The following is a 15,817-nucleotide window of genomic DNA, read 5'->3' on the forward strand; positions in this document are numbered from 1 at the left end:
TTAAGCCCTAATAAAATCTTTATTTACAGAAAAGGTGAATAGCTTGGCAACTCTTGAGTCATCCTTTCACATCAAGGAACCATCTGGTGTGTGATTAGAGCAGGGCTTCATATCGCAGCTTTGCTGGCAGCGAAGATCCCAAGGTGTTCTGGCAATTTCATGATGCTAGGGGCACTGCCTTTCACCACACTCAGACCTTACAGAAAGCTCACTGTGATCCGTGTCTTCCTCCATGTTTGGGCTCGGTGGTTTTCTTTTTTAATTACTCTCCCAAACAACTGCAGGGCTGTTAGGCACCCTGTTGTTAGATACTTCACATGTTTCACACTGGTAAATAATGACTCATTTGCAGGGTATAGCACGGATCAATGATGCCAAAGAAAAAAAAAAAAAGGTGTTGCTCTTCTCATAAAAATGCCCAAGTGCTCTGAGCTGGAAACAGTTAGAAGAAACAAAGCAAACAAGATATTTGGTCACTATTAGTCTGCCGTAGGGCAGACAAGGTTTCCACAACAAGCTTTGTCTTGTTTTTACCAAGGCAGGGCATAGTAACGATATAAACAGCTCCCACCTTTCTCTTCACCTCTCTTTGCCTTTCCTCAACTTGCTCAAAAAAGCAGTTTGAATTCTGGTCAGTCCATCAGAGCTAAGGTCCTATGATGTCAGAGGCTGAACACTAAAGTTAGAATCTGTTTTGGCTTGATAGGTTTTAGAATGTAGAAGACAAAGCATTTTCTGGTGTAACAACAATTATCGTTGATCAAGAGCTGGTTGACTTTTAGACTAGTTTTCTTTAACAGACTATATTAACTCCCATTTGGTCAATCCCTTTGTTTTCTGTTCCTCTTTTGCCTCCTATATTAGAGACTCTGTGCAGAAACTGTTACCACACGTGTACACAGGACAAAGCACAAAACAGATTTCCATATTTCAGGTAATTGATGGGGCAAAAGAGGTATTTGAGGAAGATTATGGAAAACCTGGGAAACCGAAGTGAGTCTGAGAAGTGCAACATCTAAACACAAGTCATGACACCTACCTGTAAGAACCTCTGTGCCTGAACTAGTTGTGTCAATGTGATGCTTCCAGGCTACCTCCAACCCTATCCAGGAGCAGCGCTCACATTGCTGGTACCTAGGCTTAGCCCAGGGAGCAGAAATCTAAATCCCTTTTGCAAGAGAGAGACCAGAAGTGTTGCTCAGCTCATCCTGAGGCAGCTTTAAGACTGAAAGCAAGAAGAGCACAGTTCCTGGATTTTCCATCCATTTTATGCACTGGAGAGGTTCTCTGGGATCAGTTTCACCACCTGACCATATAACAACTTCCTTTAAGGTTTTGTGGCTGTGAAGGAGAATGATAGCAGCTACAGGAAGAAACCAAATGAAAACCGATAGGTCTGGGGTAGGATACTCACTACATATTGGTTGATTGGGTTAAAGTTTGTGGTCTGTGGTGTATGGCAATATGCTGTGACCAGTAGAAACAGGCAGTGGAGAGCTGCAGCAAGCAGGGATGGCATTTTGTTGTCAACTTTGCTGTACAGCCTGGGAGGAAAACAAAGCAAAAGAATCAGGAGATTTTCAGCTGACTCACACAGGAGTAAGTACCAGCATGCTCTACAAAAAATTGTATTTTGGGGCATTTTCAGCACACTGCCTGCTTACTCCATCTAAGACAGAGGACAGAATAAGATCTGTAATCATTTTGCTGCCACTTTCACTAGACTATTGCTCTCATATATCTTTTTGTTTGGTTGGTTGGTTGATGTCACCTATACTTACTCAAAACATAGAGAGAAAGAAATGGCTTGGAAAAAGCAGAGTCTTAACCAAATTTCTCACAGGGACAAGTGAGGTGCTAGAAATACATCTGCCCTAAGACAACCTGATTTTGGCTCTTCAAATATTCCTCTCAGTGGTACCTGGCAAACTCGCAGCCAGAACTTGAGGGAATAGCCAGGAATGTTGCTGTACATGAATTACATTTTATGTAACTAGAGGGAATAGGGAAAGGGAGATGAAGAATATTTTTTAAATTGTGTTTTGCTATGAATATACCCCTTCTGACTCTCCCTGACAAAGCACTTTTCTAGCTCTAGGATTAACAGCCAGTGGGGAGCTGTGGGAAGAGGCAGAACCCAAGCAGGCTGAAAATCATTGCAAGAAAGGAAATCATTGAGGAAAGTCTCTTAAGAGTACTGAATGACATGCAAGTGGGTAATGTTAACTTGATTAATAACATTACCTTGATTAATACCATGAACTTTTGTAAAATTATGTGTTTTGGTTTTGTTTGTTTTGTTTTGTTTTTGTATTGAAAAAACTGTTCATACAAACCAGCTAGGGTCTCAGGACTTAAAAGGTGGTGAAAGCAGAAAAATCAACACCTCCCGAGCTGATTATAAACATTGGCAGTGGCTGCCTGCTGCTGCCACAGCACATATCAGAGCTGGTAATCCCAAGCAGAAGGGTGCTTCACTGTGATTTTCCTTATCAGAAAACCCTACTGTGTTATAACATACAGTTATAATATGGACATGATCCACAGCCTCACCTTGTGAATGGAGAGAGGACAGCAATGATCCCAGCAATATACTTGACGTTACTGACCAGGGTTTCCTGCAGGCATTTGCTAGAGTTTCTCACCAAAGATGGTTCTTAGAGAGATTCATCTCTAGTGAGACTTCCCCTGGATACAGACCTGGTTAAAAGAGAGGAGACAAAAGTAGGAAGAAAGGATTTGCTTTCCCAATAGAGAGAGCACCAGAGCTCCACAGGAAGGTCTTACCCTCTGTTCTCAAGGGATGTGGAAAAGACAGCAATTACTGATACAACACTGTGGACAGCTTTAAGTGATGATACAAACATGAGCAAACTCTGCCCATGAAGATCTGCATGGGGACCTCACAGTGCAGAGTGACTGCGTCATATAATGGGGAGGTGAAATTCAGCACTGGTAAGTGTAAGGTAGAAAGAAATGATCCTGGCATTATGTATTCTGTGACAGATTCTGAATTGACTATTACCACTAAAGGTCAAATGAGGTCTGAGGAAACATCAGAAAACCATGCTAGACATTTGAGCTGACCCAGAGTGGCTGCTCGTATATAGAAAAAAACAGAAAGCGAGACATCTCACTGGTCCAGAATATCTCCTCCCTGCCAAATCCATAAAAAATATAATCACATACTTATTTTGTTCAATGGATGGATGTCTGTCAGAACTGGAAAAAAAAAAATGTTGGGAAAAATAGGTGTCTCCTCAGTTTCCTGAGCACCTCCATTAGTGCATCCAGAATTCTACAAAAGAGGCTATTCTGCAATTTTGAAGACAGCATCCACTGCTGACAACATCAAGACTCCCATGCCCCTAGCAGACCTCAAGACCAAGATGGATCAAGAGGGAAACACTGCCAAGTTATCAGCTGTGACACAAGCCCTTGAGATTATGACATGACTTTATAAAAGAAGCACTAACAAAACCAAGATTTCCGATGCTTTTGTATATGCAGCTTATACTCACAGCATATGGTACATTAGCTTAATGCATGCAATGAAATTGTACTTCAGTGATAACTGGTCAATAAAACAGACAATAGCAAGGAAAAAAGGTAATTAAAAACAAAGTTTATGAGGAGGTTAAACAGCATCTGCTACAGTTTTGCATTTATCTTTCCACAGTTTGCAAACTTGCATTCATATTCAAATGTTGTGGGTCAGCCTCTATTTTCAAATACATCCTTTGTGCAACCATGTAGCTGAGACTAAGTACCCTATTAATTGTGTGCACAATAAACTATATAGATGGAAACTTACGTAAATAAGAACCATGCTGCTATTCAAAGTTCAATCACCAGTTAAAAGTCCAAAAATCCCAAACCAATGGCTAGAAAGCCAGAAGACTATCAAATTTGATATTTCTAATTGCAAATGGGGAAAAATAGTAATGCCCTTCTCATGTAGTGTGGACGCCCCCCTTGTTCATTTAATTTCTTGCTGAAAAAGGGAATTGGTATAAATTTTTCAGTGATCAATTTCTCTAGTATCTATATAATACAGTTAGAAAAACAGCAGCTATGTGGACAGATTCACCATTAGGCATACAAACTATCTCCTAGACAGCAACAACTGTCTTCAATTCAAAAAGCCCTGGTGAGCTAAAGCAGCCCGTGTTTGCTACCAAATTCCTTTTCTGTAGCATTCAGGCTGAAAAATGTTGTCTAAAGCTAGCTCTAAAATGCAGAAGATTTCTAGAGGTGACCAGCCAAGTCTCCCTGTAACCAGGACACAGGTGATCTGCATGACTTCCTTTTTACTTCTCTAAGTTCCTCTTGTTCATAAACATTGCAAAATAATTACACCCTCGCTCGCAAATCCACCCAGCACAACAGTTACCATCCCAAATATCTTAGAAAATAGAGATGACAGACAGCGATACAGAAGGGTTTACCTTTATAGGTGATTCAAAGTGGTCTTCTAATTAGATCCATCTTAAACATCCTCAGCTTTCTGCTACAGTCCAGATATTCTGACCTCCCTCAAAGGGAAACTGAGACACAGGAACAAGGATAATTACCCGATATTCTAACTGCCACCCAGAAAGCATGTTGCCTCCAGAGCCTGGGCTTGATTTTCAAGTGTGAGGCTGACCAGAGGTTCCGCTGATGAAAAACCACAAAGCATTTCAAGAGGAGAAATTTCCTGATACCATTCAAAAGGTAGCATGCATTGTTTCCCCCTGCACTGATCTCAGTCTGTCAGCATCTTATCTGCAGATTACTTTGTCAAGTGGACTAACTTGTTCCAGGGCTGCTACTAACCTGCTTTGTTCTAAGAAAAAAGAGGGTATTGAGGACTGAAAACAGTAAAATCGTGCTTTGCAGCTATGGCAAAATATTTGTGGATTTGATTTAAACAACCTAGAACAAAACTAAATTTTTTTCCTGCCTGAGCTGGCAGCATGCTCCCTGTGTCAGGCTGGACCTGACGGGCACTAGGGATGTGCACTGATGCCCTCAGAGAAGCTGCACAATTACCACCACTGTGAATGGTGGGGAAGAAGTAGGAAATTCCCAGAAACCAGGGGAAGCTCTGCAGTGTTATCTACATTTCTACCTTGAAGCCAATCTAGATCCAGGAACTCCCTGCACAAAGAGGGGACATCAGTCCAACCTTGTGTTGTGGGGGACTTTCTGAGCCAGTGGTTTATTCAGCAGCTTGGAAAGTCCTTGGAAAGATTTCCTGTTCCCCGCAACGCTGGAAATGTTCCCTGTGGAGGTCTTGACTTCTAGTAAGAAACCCAGGAGGAACAATAGCCACATGGAGGAGGCAGACATGGCCCAGGATCTCCAGGGTCACCATACAGCATCTGAAGGCCAGGCAGGATGTATATGGGGATCCCAAAGGTGCATAAGTCTCCAAGGAAGACAATTAAGTCAAGCCATAAAGGCCTCACATTGCCACAACACGTAAGGGAAATGCAAGCAAACCAAGTCAGCAAGGTGCCTGTTGAGGTGCCATCCCTTTCCCACTTCTATATTCCCAAATTAAAGGGTTGTGGCATGAGAGCTGGTCCAACGGCTTCAATAGGGTCTAGTTGCTAACTGAAATTGGCTCTTGCAGGGGAACAGGAGGGATGGCTGTAATTGGGCATAGTTTGGGTTGCCCTTGGTGGTACCAAGAAGCAAAATGAGTTTAGTAAAGTTTGCCATACAGCCTTTGTATTTATGGAAGGTTCTGAGGTTGTCATGGTATGTGGCTGCAAATTCCCTCTGAGAAGTGGCACTGATCCAGTTTAATCCCCACCCAAACTGGTTCAGGAATCTGAACAAACAGAAAACAGAGGCTACATCTACAGTGCTAAGTGCAACCACCTCTGCCTCTTCAGAGGGGTTTTACTGCTGACCATGTGCTCGCTCTTTCCAGGCCTTTGTCTGAGCTGATTTAACTCCCTGGCCCTGCGGAAATGCAAACCAGAAACAAAGCATCTACCTTGCTTTCATCTGAGCGAGTTTAATCAGCTCAGAGAAGGGCACAGTGAGTGCCAAGGCTCGGGTAAGGAGAGGAGCAGCTCCCAGGCAGGGGAGAGGAAAGGAAGGAAGAGAGGAGGGCACGAGGGGCCAGGAGAGTGAGATGGGTACCTTGTCCCTTCTGCCCTGGGAAGCAGTTCAGCATGAGTTTTTTTGTTTGTTTGTTTTGTTTGTTTGTTTGTTTGTTTGTTTTCCTTCGGTGGCTTTCAAACAATTTTAACCAACAGCACCTTGTGTCGTAGGGATGGGTGGCAGTCAGCAAGGAGAAATGATTCCTTAAGATAGGGTTTCTGCTCAAAATAGTATTTCATCAAATTGCAGCTTAAAAGGTATGAGAAATCTTGGTTTGCAAGATTTGCAGGAGAGCGTGAAAGCTGCACAATGTCAGAACATTAGCTACATAATCAACATGGTATGTGAGCACAAAGGGATGCCCTAATCATCTGCCTTTTTTTTTTCTTTTTTCTTTCCTGTACTCATTCGTCATATAAAGTCATGTTGCCAGGAACTGTTAACTTCCTGGGGTTAAAAGTTTTGACGTTTCAGCCCTGGAGCACTTGTACTTTAAGTATCTGAGGCTGCACTTTGAGAAAATCAAGCAAAGGGTGAGTTAGAGGATATCTGTTCTGAAGGAGGAGCACTCATCCAAAACAAGGCAGAGCTAAGCTGATGCAGTAATTTACTGGGAATGTGCTGTTACAACAGCAGATTAATACATTTCATCTGATGTGAACAAAATAGACCAGGGTAATGTTCCCACATAGGTACTTGAGAGATAGTTCAAAGCAAAAGTAGCTGTGGAAACAACCTAGAAATGAATTTAACAAGACACAGCCCTCTTGACTCACCCAACTTTATTCTGTTCCTGTCATGGCTATTGGCACTTCAGTAAGTCTTATCTCTAGAGTCTAACCAGCATCTCAGCAATTTGTGTAATCAAATCCCATTGCCACTTGGATCCTGAACTCACAAAAGGACAGCAAAGCCTCTCAGAAGCTGAATGCAACGCTGCAGGTTCTCACAGTATTTGCCATTCTTACTATTCTTAAGTCTGAATTTTGTATGGTTAAAAATGTGTTTTACAAATGAAGAGACAGAGTGAATCCTAGTCATAAATAAATTAATGGACAGATTACTTTGAGACAAAAGGTTTTGGGCATCTAGAAATGTCTGGGACTTCATTTCTTATCTCTCTCATGTAACTTTATATGTTTTTTTCCCACCTCATTATTGCAAAAAGGGATCTGGAGGGGGGTCCTAGCATATTGCTACTTAAATCTACTCAGTGTGATGTTATAGAAAATAAGGGTAACCTCATTCTGAGGTTTATTAATGAGTATTCTTACTTTAAGATCTAGAAGGTAACAAGATTGCAACTACTTGGTGCTGTTGATGCCTTGGCTGTAGTGCTGTGTCTGGATGTTGCTGTATTGGAGAGTATCCAAAGGAGATCCATGTGAATGCTAAGATACGAGTGGAACATGACCTATGAGGACAGGTAGAAGGTTGTTTGGTTTAGAGAAGATTCAGCTGAGGACACAGTAACAGTATGTCACTTCGTAAGGGATTTACATGAATGTTCATGGTGTTGGCTAGGTGAAGGGTGACATGAAACCACACAGTCTGAAGCAAAGACAAATATGTTGGTGGCTATAGAGAACATGTAGCTGAAAGGTTCAAAGTACTGCATTGGGCTTCCCAGGGCAGCTGCAAATTTCCCTTCAGTGGAGATTTTAATGAACAGGCAAAGAATTGCTGACATGGGAGAGAGCCCTTTATTCTGCCTCAGAATAAAGGCTAAATAAAGAATACTCAGTCTGTAGGATGGGGCATAAGGTAGACAGCTTATTTACCTTCTAATAACCTTTTTTTTTTTTTTTTTTTTTTTTTTTTTTTCTGCAACGCTTTAATTTCTGTGTAATAAATGAAGTTTAAGTTGGCACTAATTTTATGTTGAAAGAGATTCAGGGGAGACATGCTCTTCCTGATCTGGGTTCTCAGGGCAGTGTTTGGACTCTGCTACTTCCACCTTAGGCACATTCAGAAATTCCCTTCTGGATCACTCCAACACAATATTCCCCCCAGTTCAAGCACAGAGGTGCTGAACTGCATCTACATCCTTATCAAGGTTTTTTTTCCCACATGATAAGATATTTCCAGAGAAGAGCTCTTATTCATTCCCTTGTCTACATTATGTCACATTTTCTATCCTTGTTTACAAAGAAAACACTTTTCCTTCTTGGCCTACAACTTTAAATTCCTCTGTTCCTCCGTAAGCCTTCCTATGAGTTACTCATGACCCTTCTACATACTCAGTCTAAATGGAAAATGAAAATTAATTTGTTCCTAGCATTCAGCAGAACAGGCTCAAATTGTACCGTGACCAAGCAGGACTTCCTGCAAGAAGAAGAAAACGTCCCAAGACTCAAGTATGCAAGGCACAGCAGCTGGAATAGGACCCATTCAGCCAGACAGATAGCACAGAAAACTGCCCAGTTGAATGGCTGAAGTACCACATCCTTCAGGCAGTCCTGATGCTCTGAGAACAGCAGACAGAGGTTTTCATGAGCACTTCCATACAGAATGAAGAGTACCAACCAGCCTCTTCCTTTCCCTCTTGGAAAGGTTAGCAGTTGGACTTACTGCTCATCAGGGCAGAACAGCAATCTGCTGGATCAGTGAGGGTATTCTGACATGAATAAGCATTAACTGCAATAATTTTTGGCTAAATATTAGCTCAAGGAAGGAAGAAGGTGAGACACTCTGCCACATTTGACAAGACATTAGCCCCGTCATGGGTTCTGGTTAGCTGACCTGCCTGGGACGTTGCCCCACTAATGGTGGTCTTTGGCCTTCCTCTATCGTGAGGCTAGGTAACAAACCTCACTGGCACTTGCAGCCATTTCATGGTGTTTGAATAGGGAAGGCTTGCTGAAGACTAACTTTTCTCCAGAGCAGATGGCTCCATCTTTGGCAGGGAGATTGTGTCCACGTTGCTCATGGCTTTATGGTGTGCATGATTCAGAGGCACCTGGGTAGTACCTGAGGCAGGAACAACATATTCTTGGCATGGATTCTTGCAGCAGGGTTCAGTGGTTTTTATGGACCTTGCAGTAGGGTTCAGTGGTTTTTATGGACCATTGCAGTAGGGTTCAGTGGTTTTTATGGACCCTCGCAGCAGGGTTCAGTGGTTCATGTCTGGTGGCTAGGCGGCTTCTGTAGACACACAGCCCCATGGCTCATTGCTTAGGGTCCTGAGCTCAGATCTCTATTCATTCAGTAGGTCCCTGCTTATTCCACCTTTTGTCCCACTCCCAGACGTCCACCTTCTTCTCTCTAACAGGCAGGCACTTTTGGTAGCTTCTCTCAGCCTGCCCAGCCACGTCTCCTTTCTAGAGCCTTTGGAGCAACACTTCCATTTCATACCAAAGTTAGCACTGAGATTTCCCAGTTCTGGGTGTATCTAAAGCACGCTGTCCAGTTCTGGGCTCCCCAATACATGAGAGACATGGGCATACAAAGATGATTAAGGGGCCGGAGCATCTGTTGTACCAGGGGATGATGAGAGAGCTCAGACTGTTCAGCCTGGAGAAAAGAAGGCTTGGGGGGAGCTAGAAAATATGTATAAATAAATAACTGATGGGGAGGAATGAAGAAGCACTGATTTTGGAGTGGCTTCTTTGGCAAGGGGTTATGAAAGCAAAGAAGTATAAGCTGAAGCAAGCATTTCTGTGTTAGAATACACAGAATTATTCATCCTGATGCAGCCATCCAAGATTTTATTCCTGATGGCTGAAACATTTCTGTATTCTGTGTCTGGGAATGTGGTCCCTCTTGGGGGGAGTTGGTGGCAGTCCCAGCAGAAGCAGAGGTGAGCACACCTTTTAGGGTCAGGTTTGGTTCTTATTTAACAAGCTGGATGACACAAGTTCTCCATGGCCTCATAGCAGCACATATTGCTTTTATATTCCCCAAATGCTGTCTAGGCTGTCTATGTCATTCTAGCACAGCAGTCATCCCACCTCCTTGCCACTTGCTCTGCTTTTCACCTTTCCATTTGTGTTATAATTTTTTTTTTCAACTGAATTAAACTTCATTTCCCTGCACCATCATTTTCCTGTGGCTTAAATAGCTCTTTCTCCCTTCAGGCATTTCTTATGAAAGGCTTATGATGCCAGGAGATCTGTGGAGATGAAGGACACATGGAGAGAGGAAGCAAGAGATGCTAATGATGAGAAGGTGTGAAGAGAGCAGATATGGGGCTGGCATAAGATAATCTAGCTGCATAGTTGCCCTGAATTTTACCCTTTTTAAACAGCCACTGAGATTTATTTTTTTTTTTCCCAGACTTGATCTCTGGGGCTAAAAACCTTGTTTTTAGTGCCTGTCTTGTTTGTTCGTCCTCAGCCACAACACAAACTTTCTATTTTATGCCTAAAATTTGACCTTTGGGGAGTGCGTAATAAGTTGGATGATCAGACGATGTTTGTTTCAGACATAAAGCACACAATGACTTTAAGAAACACACACCCAGTCACAACAATATTTCATGGGAGAGTTGGCTAAAAGGGAAAAGGGGGGTGGGGGAAATTGCGCTAACCTTAGATAACACATCTGAATGAAAACAAAACTGAAATAAACACAAATTAATCAAGGACTCCACATCGAACAGCTCAGTGATAAGGACTCAAACAGGCTGAGATACTTTATCTGTGACATTCTAGTTTTGTGCCTAGCATGGTGCGGGGGGTCGAGGTAGCTGGTTATGCTAAAGGATGTGTGGGGCTTGAATGGAGGTACAGGTTTCAGGTGTTGGCAATTTTTATTTTTGGTGAGTTAGTTATGCACAAACAGATGTCATGGCAGTCACAAGTGAAGAGATGAATGCTCCATGAGCTTTGATATTCAGAGCTGAAAATAGCAGTAGCTGCAACCAAAGTGGAAAAAGCATTTCAATCATCACCTTCCTGGGAAAAGAAAGCCCTGCCCAATTCTTGACCTATTCCTGGCATTTCTTTCTCCCCTCTGCTCAGGAGGCTTTGTCCAGCCCCATCTAAAGGCTCCTGCTCCTTGTTGGAGCATTATAGGAGAAACAAAGTAAAAATAAAAACAACAAAAAGAAAATGTGAAACAATGCAAGTCTGTGTTGTAGCTCTTTGCACGTAGCTGTATGCTGGATGTTCTGAAAGGTGCCTATCTGGAGGCATTAGCTCACTGCTGATGGCTGCTATGGGAGAAGAGATGTGGCCATTAACTTTCCCTTCACCTCCTCATCCTTTTCGGAGCGTCTGCAGTTATCAGCGGCAGGCCTACCTCACAGCCAGCTTTAATGAAGCAATAGATTTGGAACTCAGCTGTGTGTGGGTACAGGGAAGGTGGGAGTATCCATGTACTCCTGTATTTACAGAGTAAAGACTGAGGCCTAACTACATCCGTCAAAGTGGAATTTCGATGGCCGTCAATGAGTTTTGGATTAGGTCCCTAAGTCAGGCCAGCCACAGGTTATTTCTATAGAAGTACTAAAGTACTGAAGTACTAGAAAGTCTGATGACTGCATGCTTCCTGCTAGTTTCGTTTTATTAACCTCTTGATTTTTTTTTCCTGTTATTGCTGCAAGCGCAGCCCGCTGTGTAGGAAGCTGCTGCAAGCTGTGCAGGTGTCAGCCATTTGGAGTTTATACAGCCCTGCTCTGGACAGCAGGCATTTCCTGCGTAAGGCCTGGCCCGTCACACCTAGCAACTGTACAAATGTACAAGCAAAAAGTAGCATCCACGTTTTAGGCACAAAATCACGTAAATGGAGGAAAATCTCCCAGATGAGGGAAGCCAGGTCTCTGCTGTCCGTATCTCCCTTCTCTAATGATCAACCCTCAGAAGAAAATTAATTAAATTTTGTTTGACTAATCTCAGTTCCAGCCTTATTATTTTTGTACTGGTCTGTCTTTCAGAGAGCAGCATAACTCAGAAATACTAAATAGTGCTGCTGTTTAAATTCTGTGAAGGCTACATATATCTATGATGTTTTTAGAATCATCCAAGTTCTTTCATCTGGATCAGAGGCTGGAGCACCTCTCCTGTGAAGACAGGCAGAGGGGGTTGGGGTTGTTCAGCCTGGAGAAGGGAAGGCTCCAGGGAGACCTCACAGCAGCCTTCCTGTGCCTACACCTAAGGGGGCCTACAGAAAAGCAGGAGAGGGACTCTGACAGGGGTTGTAGTGGTAGGTGTAGTGGGTTTACGTGGCAAGGTTTTGGTAGCAGGGAGCCATAGGGGTGGTTTCTGTGAGAAAGATCTAGAAGCTGCCCCATGTTTGGGAAGGGCCCCATTGTTTTCCAGATCTGAGCCAATAAGCGATGTTGTTTTGCGCCTCTGTGAGAGCATATTTAAGACAGGGAAAAAAACGCTGCGCCAGACAGCAGCTGGGAGTGAGAGAACAGCCTTGCAGGTGCCAAGGTCAGTGAGGGAGAGGGAGAGGTGCTCCAGGCGCCAGAGCAGAAGTCCCCTGTGGCCTGTGGTGAGGACCATGGAGAAGCAGGATGTCCCCCTGCAGCCCATGGAGTACCACGGTGGAGCAGGGTTCCATGCTGCAGCCCGTGGAGGAGACCACGGTGGAGCAGGTGGCCCTGCACCGACGGAGGCTGCCGCCTGTGGAAGACCCCTGCCAGAGCAGATTCCAGGCCGGACCTGTAGCCCGTGGAGAGGAGACCACGCAGGAGCAGGTGACCTGGCAGGAGCTGCTGCCCGTAGAGGAGCCAGGTTGGAGCAGTTTTCTCCTGAGGGATGGACCCCGTGGTACGGACCCATATCTGGAGCAGTTCTGGAAGAGCTGCTGCCTGTGGGAAGCCCACGCTGGATCAGTTCATCAAGGACTGCATCCCGTGGGTGGGACCCCACAGCACAGGGGACGAGAGTGACTGAGAAGGAGCGGCAGAGAAGAAGTGCTGTAGACTGACCATAACCCCCATTCCCCCGTTCCCCTGTGCCGCTCGGGGGGAGGAGGTGGAAGAGGGTGGATGGGGGGGAAGGTGCTTTTGGTTTGCTTTTTCCTTTGTTTTCTTACTTCTCTCACTTGTTAGTAATAGGCAATAAATCTTACTATCTTCTTATGCCGAGTCTGTTTTGCCCGTTACAATAATTATTGCGTGATTTTCTCATCCTTATCTCAACCCTTGAGCCCCTTTTCACATATTTTCTCCCCATTTCTCTTTGAGGAGGGGGAGTGAGAGAGCGGCTGTGGTGGAGCTTGGCTGCCCACTCGAGCGGAACCACGACAGTAGGACAAAGGGTAACAGCTTTAAACTGAAAGAGGGGAGGTTTAGATTAGATATATGGAAGAAATTCTTCACTCAGAGGGCAGTGAGGCCCTGTTGCAGGATGCCCCGAGAAGCTGTGGGTGCACCATCCCTGGCAGTGCCTGAGGCCAGGCTGGATGGGGCTGGTGGGAGGTGTCCCTGCCATGGTATGGGTCTGGAACAGGATGGGCTTTAAGGTCCCCTCCAAGCCAAACCATTCTGCGATTCTGTGTTTCAATGATCTTCATCACTGGCATTAGGTGTGAGAACAAGGCCTAATGTCATCAACGTAGAATCATGATGAGTGGCATTTCTCAGGCCCTGGAGATTTCTTGGGAGAGCTTAAACAAATACCTGCTATGAAATATAGGGTGGAGTAGATGGCCTCCCGAGGTCTTTTTCTGTCAGGTTTTTCTAGTTCGATAGTTACCCTGTTCCCTGGCACAGCCAATGCCAACCAGCTTTCTGTCCCAAAACTCACAGGAATGATTCAAAGGACAACATGGACCAGGGGCTCTTCCCAGACAGCAGCACCGCCTACCATGCCTTGCTTTGGAGGGAAGGGGAGAGTTCAGGCATCTGGAGGTGAGCTGTGTCCTAACACAATCAGGGAACAACTCCAGTCTCCCATGCTGCACTGTTTCTGTTGCACATGTTTCTCCTAAATTCTAGCATTGTCTAAGACAAAATAGGGATGTTTTGGGATTAGGAATGTTCTTCTGCTCCTCTGCCCTCAGTGGGAAGAGGCTGGTCCTTTGCCATGTCCTGTGGCAAATCTACAGAGGCACCTGTGTTTCTCTTCACTGACCATACAGGCAATCTAAGTCAAAGCACCCTCAAAAGCATCTGCATTTACATTAGGGACAGAGGAACATTCCATTGACTGCTGTCAGACGGACTAGGTCTACACCAAGTCTGGTAATGCAGTGCTGAAACAGTGCTGAAGCCACTGTTGAAAGGTTCGCTGGAAATGAGACATTCAGGAAGAGAGCAGGAAGCTTTTGGGACAGATTTTTGTTAGTAGCACAAAACCTCTTGAGTGTCCTTAGCTAAAGACCTGTGGTTACAAAGAGCAACTGGACTTTTTAAACTGTGGGCTTGAAACAAGACAGACAGTGAACGGAAGGAAGTGTCCTCAGGCTTGTTTTACAGCTGGACAGGCTTGAGGCATGCACAGGCTTATCCAGGATTTCAGCAACTGGGTCAGGAAACCAAGATTTTAAAGACCCCATGCAAGAATTTCTCCCTCCAGAAGGAAGAGCAAAGCCATTTAGGGATCAGGGCCATGCTGTGAAGAGCCTGTCACAAGGCACGTAGGGGTGGCTTTGGAATGAAGATGGTTTTTACACACTCGACCTGACGGTTGTCAAAGGCCAAGTTTGTGGTCACAAGAGCGAGCTGAAGCAGGAACTCTAGTACAGCTTTTCCTCTGTGCACGAACAATGAAGGGAAGCTCTGCCTTTTTTGAAGAATTTCTGAGAACAGTAAATTGCATACTAGATCACAGCCCTATTATGTTTTTGGGGAAGTCATTTGGAAATTAATGTTTCGCAATAAGGTTTAAATGGGGAATCCATACCGCTCTGCTACTCACAGGCATCCTCCAACCCAGCTTGCCACAGCATGTTCTCTCCTGCTGACGTGGGGTTAAGCAGAGCCTGGGCTGACAGCAGCCAACAACGCAGACCCTTGCTGTCCTTGTGCCAAACTAGCATGGTCTGAGCTCTCCCTGCTTCATTTAGGGAGAAGCTGGGGTAGTAATAACCATAATCATAATAACCCTGGGCTATCAGCTTGATAGAGTGTAAGCTGTGGAAATACCGTGCAGGCAAATGAGGCCAGGAGGAAGGATTTCAATGCCAGGAACAGTCAATTTCAGGTGACCTTTGAGTTCTTCCTAAAACGAACGTGACTTTGTGTAAGTCAGCTGACTGAGATCACACAGAGGATCAAACGGGTTGTTCCGGGCTGGTAAAAGCCTTCTTGCTTATTCAGAAGTGGTCCATTGCCCACTGAAAAGTGGGCTAGATATACTGCTGTGGGGTGTTGACCCTGGCCTGCAGCTCACTTGTTCCCCACATGCTAATGGGATGGGGGAGAGAACAGAAAGATGAAAAAGTTAGAAAACTCATTGGTCAAGATAAAGACAGACCAGTAAGTGATGTAAAGGCAATCACTCACCACTTCCCCCAAGCAGACTGATGCCCGGTCAGGCTCCATGCAGTGGCCACTTTGCAATATAACCCTGCCTGCTGCCCCCTGCTCACCACCACCTCTGTTTTTTATCACTTAATATGTCATTATATGGTATGAAATAGCCCTTTTGCCAATTTGGGGAAGCTTTCCCAGCTCTGTCCCCTCCCAGCCTGCAGCTGAGAAAAGTCTCGATACTGTGCAGCACTGTTGAGCAATAACAGTGCTCCACTCTGCTGATGTGCTCATAACAACAACACAGAAACACCGGTGTGCTATCAACACATGTTTTAGCAACACATCCAAACT

At 44.5% G+C, this 15,817-nt stretch overlaps 1 protein-coding gene across 2 annotated transcripts in view; it reads right to left on the minus strand.

Annotated features, from left to right (window-relative positions):
• LOC311434069 (adhesion G protein-coupled receptor F5-like) overlaps positions 1 to 15,817 on the minus strand; it is a 38,732-nt gene that overhangs the window by 20,237 nt on the left and 2,678 nt on the right. For both annotated transcript variants that reach the window (XM_084513937.1, XM_084513936.1), the window contains exons 2-3: positions 2,554 to 2,700; positions 1,415 to 1,544 (exon numbers count right to left, since the gene is read on the minus strand). In XM_084513937.1, the coding sequence (XP_084370063.1) occupies positions 1,415 to 1,519 (105 nt within the window). In that variant the 5' untranslated portion in view covers positions 1,520 to 1,544; positions 2,554 to 2,700. The remainder of the gene's footprint in view (positions 1 to 1,414; positions 1,545 to 2,553; positions 2,701 to 15,817) is intronic.

Source organism: Aythya ferina (assembly GCF_964211825.1).
Source record: "Aythya ferina genome assembly, chromosome: 3".
NCBI lineage: Eukaryota > Metazoa > Chordata > Aves > Anseriformes > Anatidae > Aythya > Aythya ferina.